At 56.6% G+C, this 6,000-nt stretch overlaps 1 protein-coding gene across 1 annotated transcript in view; it reads left to right on the top strand.

The window, feature by feature from the left end:
- Positions 1 to 510: 510 nt before the first annotated feature.
- LOC121292511 (acetyl-coenzyme A synthetase 2-like, mitochondrial) overlaps positions 511 to 6,000 on the top strand; it is a 72,605-nt gene continuing 67,115 nt past the window's right edge. The window contains exon 1 of the mRNA XM_041214569.1: positions 511 to 857. Within this exon, the coding sequence (XP_041070503.1) occupies positions 551 to 857 (307 nt within the window). The 5' untranslated portion in view covers positions 511 to 550. The remainder of the gene's footprint in view (positions 858 to 6,000) is intronic.

The following is a 6,000-nucleotide window of genomic DNA, read 5'->3' as shown; positions in this document are numbered from 1 at the left end:
TGGCTCCTCTGGTGACTGACCTTCTGCCCCGGCGGCAACAGCTTCCTTCTTATTTACCCCATCAAAACCCTTCCATAAACTACAAATCTCCTTAACTTTCTCTACCCGGGATTGAGACTATAACTAACTCATTAACCCGTTCACTGCGGGCTGACTCTGGTTTTCGTGGGATTTGGACAATGGGAGCCCCTGTGCGGTTGTTAAAAAAAACATAATTAAAATTATAATTAAAATAGAGATAAAAACAAAAATAAATAAGTAGATAAAAATTGTGCCACTCTCCCTAGGTGCCACTGGGAGTACCCAGGGTCTGCAGATGTTGGACTATTAACGGTGATCACATTACCGCAGGTTAAACCCATCAACAGACAGAGAGAGAGAGAGAGAGAGAGAATGTTCATTTCGTCACAGCGCCCTGGGGGCATGTTCCCAGCTCAGTCTCCACTGCCCTGGGATCCACTCCAGTGATCAGTCCGGCTGAACTGAAGAGAGCCGTCCCGGATCACTGAGCACCCCCCCACCCCCCACCCCTCCCTGCAGCTCTCCAACCATGTCCCTGCTGCTGAGACCCGCTTTCGCTTCCCCCCAGCTCCACCTGAGGGTTGCAGCAAAGTTGCACTCGGCCAGAAGTTGCTCCACTTTTAATGTCACCGGCTACATGCCGGAGGCGGCGGCTTTCCCCGGGGTCAGGGATTACCCGGGGCTGCGGGATCTCTCGGTGCAGCACCCCGAGCGCTTCTGGGGGATCCTGGGCAGGGAGAGACTGGCCTGGATCACCCCCTTTCACACGGTGAGCGACTGCGACCTGACCCAGGGCAGGGTCCGATGGTTCGAAGGGGGGCAGCTCAATGTCTCAGGTGAGTGTCTGTTGTGGGCTGGGCTGCGGTCAATCCCTGTCCCCCCTATCCCCCCATCCACACTCCCCCCATCCACACTCCTCTCCACTCCACTCCGTGTCCCCTCCCTCATCCACACTCCCCTCATCAACAATCCCCTCATCCACACTCCCCTCATCCACACTCCCCCCATCCACACTCCTCTCCACTCCACTCCGTGTCCCCTCCCTCATCCACACTCCCCTCATCAACAATCCCCTCATCCACACTCCCCTCATCCACACTCCCCCCATCCACACTCCTCTCCACTCCACTCCGTGTCCCCTCCCTCATCCACACTCCCCTCATCAACAATCCCCTCATCCACACTCCCCCCATCCACACTCCCCTCATCCACACTCCCCACATCCACACTCCCCTCATCCACACTCCCCTCATCCACACTCCCCCCATCCACACTCCTCTCCACTCCACTCCGTGTCCCCTCCCTCATCCACACTCCCCTCATCAACAATCCCCTCATCCACACTCCCCTCATCCACACTCCCCTCATCCACACTCCCCTCATCCACACTCCCCACATCCACACTCCCCTCATCCACACTCCCCCCATCCACACTCCCCTCATCAACAATCCCCTCATCCACACTCCCCTCATCCACACTCCCCTCATCCACACTCCCCTCATCCACACTCCCCACATCCACACACCCCTCATCCACACTCCCCTCATCCACACTCCCCCCATCCACACTCCTCTCCACTCCACTCCGTGTCCCCTCCCTCATCCACACTCCCCTCATCAACAATCCCCTCATCCACACTCCCCTCATCCACACTCCCCCCATCCACACTCCCCTCATCAACAATCCCCTCATCCACACTCCCCTCATCCACACTCCCCCCATCCACACTCCCCTCATCCACACTCCTCTCCACTCCACTCCGTGTCCCCTCCCTCATCCACACTCCCCTCATCAACAATCCCCTCATCCACACTCCCCTCATCCACACTCCCCCATCCACACTCCCCTCATCCACACTCCCCACATCCACACTCCCCTCATCCACACTCCCCTCATCCACACTTCCCCCATCCACACTCCTCTCCCCTCCACTCCCTGTCCCCCTCCCTCATCCACACTCCCCCCATCCACACTCCCCCCATCCACACTCCCCCCTTCCACACTCCCCCCATCCACACTCCCCTCATCCACACTCCCCCCATCCACACTCCCCCCATCCACACTCCTCTCCACTCCACTCCGTGTCCCCTCCCTCATCCACACTCCCCTCATCAACAATCCCCTCATCCACACTCCCCTCATCCACACTCCCCCCATCCACACTCCCCTCATCAACAATCCCCTCATCCACACTCCCCTCATCCACACTCCCCCCATCCACACTCCCCTCATCCACACTCCTCTCCACTCCACTCCGTGTCCCCTCCCTCATCCACACTCCCCTCATCAACAATCCCCTCATCCACACTCCCCTCATCCACACTCCCCCCATCCACACTCCCCTCATCCACACTCCCCACATCCACACTCCCCTCATCCACACTCCCCTCATCCACACTTCCCCCATCCACACTCCTCTCCCCTCCACTCCCTGTCCCCCTCCCTCATCCACACTCCCCCCATCCACACTCCCCCCATCCACACTCCCCCCTTCCACACTCCCCCCATCCACACTCCCCTCATCCACACTCCCCCCATCCACACTCCCCCCATCCACTCCCTGTCCCCGTCCCTCATCCACACTCCCCTCATCCATACTCCCCTCATCCACACTCCCCCCATCCACACTCCCCTCATCCACACTCCCCCCATCCACACTCCCCCCATCCACACTCCCCCCATCCACACTCCCCCCATCCACATTCCTCTCCCCTCCACTCCCTGTCCCCCTCCCTCATCCACACTCCCCCCATCCACACTCCCCCCATCCACACTCCCCCCATCCACACTCCCATCATCCACACTCCCCACATCCACACTCCGCTCATCCACACTCCCCTCATCCATACTCCCCCCATCCACACTCCCCCCATCCACACTCCCCTCATCCACACTCCCCACATCCACACTCCGCTCATCCACACTCCCCTCATCCATACTCCCCTCATCCACACTCCCTCCATCCACACTCCCCCCATCCACACTCCCTCCATCCACACTCCCCCCATCCACACTCCCTCCATCCACACTCCCCCCATCCACACTCCCCTCATCCACACTCCCCCCATCCACACTCCTCTCCGCTCCACTCCGTGTCCCCTCCCTCATCCACACTCCCCGCATCAACAATCCCCTCATCCACACTCCCCTCATTCACACTCCCCCCATCCACACTCCTCTCCGCTCCACTCCCTGTCCCCTCCCTCATCCACACTCCCCCATCCACACTCCCCTCATCCACACTCCCCTCATCCACACTCCCCCATCCACACTCCCATCATCCACACTCCCCTCATCCACACTCCTCTCCCCTCCACTCCCTGTCCCCCTCCCTCATCCACACTCCCCTCATCCACACTCCCCCCATCCACACTCCCCCCATCCACACTCCCTCCATCCACACTCCCCTCATCCACACTCCTCTCCCCTCCACTCCCTGTCCCCCTCCCTCATCCACACTCCCCCCATCCACACTCCCCCCATCCACACTCCCCCCATCCACACTCCCTCCATCCACACTCCCCTCATCCACACTCCTCTCCCCTCCACTCCCTGTCCCCCTCCCTCATCCACACTCCCCTCATCCACACTCCCCTCATCCATACTCCCCCCATCCACACTCCCATCATCCACACTCCCCTCATCCACACTCCCCTCATCCACACTCCCCCCATCCACACTCCCCCCATCCACACTCCTCTCCCCTCCACTCCCTGTCCCCCTCCATCATCCACACTCCCCTCATCCACACTCCCCTCATCCACACTCCCCCCATCCACACTCCCATCATCCACACTCCCCCCATCCACACTCGCCTCATCCACACTCCCCCATCCACACTTCCCCCATCCACAATCCTCTCCCCTCCACTCCCTGTCCCCCTCCCTCATCCACACTCCCCTCATCCACACTCCCCTCATCCACACTCCCCCCATCCACACTCCCCCCATCCACACTCCCCTCATCCACACTCCCCCCATCCACACTCCCCTCATCCACACTCCTCTCCCCTCCCTGTCCTCCACCTCCACACCTCACTCCCTCCACCCCTCTCCTCTCAACTCCCCTCCTCTCCCACCTACTCCTTTCCCCCTCTCCTCTCCCCCTCCTCCTCCTCCCCCCATCCACCCCCTCTCCCCCATCCCCTCGCTCTCCCTCATCCCCTCGGTCTCCCTCATCCTCCCCCTCATCTTCCCCCTCTCCCTCATCCTTCCCCCTCCCCTACCACTCCGGCTCCTCACCCTCCTACTCCTCACCTCCTGCTGCCCTCTCCTTCTCACTCCTCTTCCTCCCCACTCCTCTTCCCTCCTCCCTCCTCCTCCCCTCCTCATCCCTCCCTCCTCTCTCCTCTTCCCTTCTCCTTCCCCCTCCTCTTCCCCTCCCACTCCTACTCCTCCCCCTCCTATTCCTCTCCCCACCCCTCTCCCCCTCTTCTCCCCCTCTTCTCCCATCCCCCTCCCCTCCTCCCTCCTCCCCTCCTCACCCCTCCTCCCTCCTCCCTCCTCCTCCCTCCTCCTCACCCCTCCTCATCCCTCCTTCTCCCCCTCCTCATTCCTCATCCCCTTCCTCCTCCCCTTTCTCCCTCCTCTTCCCCTCCTTCCCTCTCCTCCTCCCCTCTCCTCCCCTCCTCACCTCTCCTCCTCTCCTCTGCTCCTTTTCACCTTTTCCTCCCCTCCCCCACTGGTCTCCCCACTTCCTGTCTTCCCATTCTTCTCCCCTCTCTGTCTCCCCACTCCACCCCTCTCCACCCCTGACCCCCTTCACTTTGTTTCTCTTCCACTTCTCTCCTCCCTCCAAACACGTGTGCAAATACAAAGACAGATGTATACACAGGTGCTTATGCCCACACTCACACGTACACATGTACACTCCCGGGAGGGCTCACTGAATAGGAATTGGAAGGTGGTTCCTAGTTGATTTCGCCCTCTATCCCATGGATGTAATCACCCAATCAGTAACCTAGCTGAAGTTGGCACGGACTGTCAGATATTGGGTCAGTAATACAAGGGCTTATGTATTATGTAACATTGTTGGGCTGTTATGTTCGCTGCTTATTCACTGGGGAGTCAGTCATCATGCCACAGTCCTGTTATTTTATTTTGTCAAAAGAAAGAAAAGTGAACATTTTTGTAATGTTTTTCATGATGCCAGAATGATCCAAAGAGTTTTACTGCCAGTGAAATACATGTGAAGTGTAGTCAGCATTGTAGGAAGCATGCCAGGCAATTGGCACAAAGCGAGCTCTCACAAACAGCAATGTGATAATGAGAAAAATAAGGAAATGATAGACATGTTGAATCATTACTTTGCATCAATATTTACAGTAGGGAAACAAGTCAACGTGCCAGATATCCTAAGGAAACTGATATTGAATCAGGAAGGGGACTTACCAAAATTAACGTAAGCAAAATAACGCTAATGTGGAAAATAATGACATTATAGAGTGACAGGTCTCCAGGGCCAGATGGGTTCCATCCCAGGATATTAAAGGAAGTAGGTGAGAACATTGCAGATGCTCTAACTGCCAAATTTCTCTTGATTCGGGAACCATTCCTTTAAATTGGAAAATTGTGCTTGTCGCTCTAGTATTTAAGAAAGGTGAGAGTGGGAAATGAGAGAATTATAGATCAATTAGCCTAACATCTGTTGTCAGGAAATTACTACAGTTTATAATTAAGAAAAGAGTGGAGAAACATCTGAACATTTTCAGCTGATTTGTAAAGGGCGGGGCACGCCTGGTGAACTTGATTGAATGTTTTGAAGAGGTGGCTAAAATAGTGGACAGGGCAATGTCTATGGATTTTATATTTGATAAACTCCCTCATCACTGACTGTTAGTTAAAGTTAAAGTCATAGAACTGTGGCAAATTATTACCTTGTTAGGAGATTGCTGAGTGGAAGGAGGCAGATGGTAGGGATAATGCGCAGGTACTCTAATTGGCAGAGTTATTCTTTTGTCCATTCATTGACAAGGTCAG

The sequence above is a fragment of the Carcharodon carcharias genome, chromosome 20 (assembly GCF_017639515.1).
Source record: "Carcharodon carcharias isolate sCarCar2 chromosome 20, sCarCar2.pri, whole genome shotgun sequence".
NCBI classification, from domain to species: Eukaryota; Metazoa; Chordata; class Chondrichthyes; order Lamniformes; family Lamnidae; genus Carcharodon; species Carcharodon carcharias.
The sequence above is the reverse complement of the archived record's forward strand: the minus strand, read 5'-3'. Positions and strand labels throughout refer to the sequence as shown.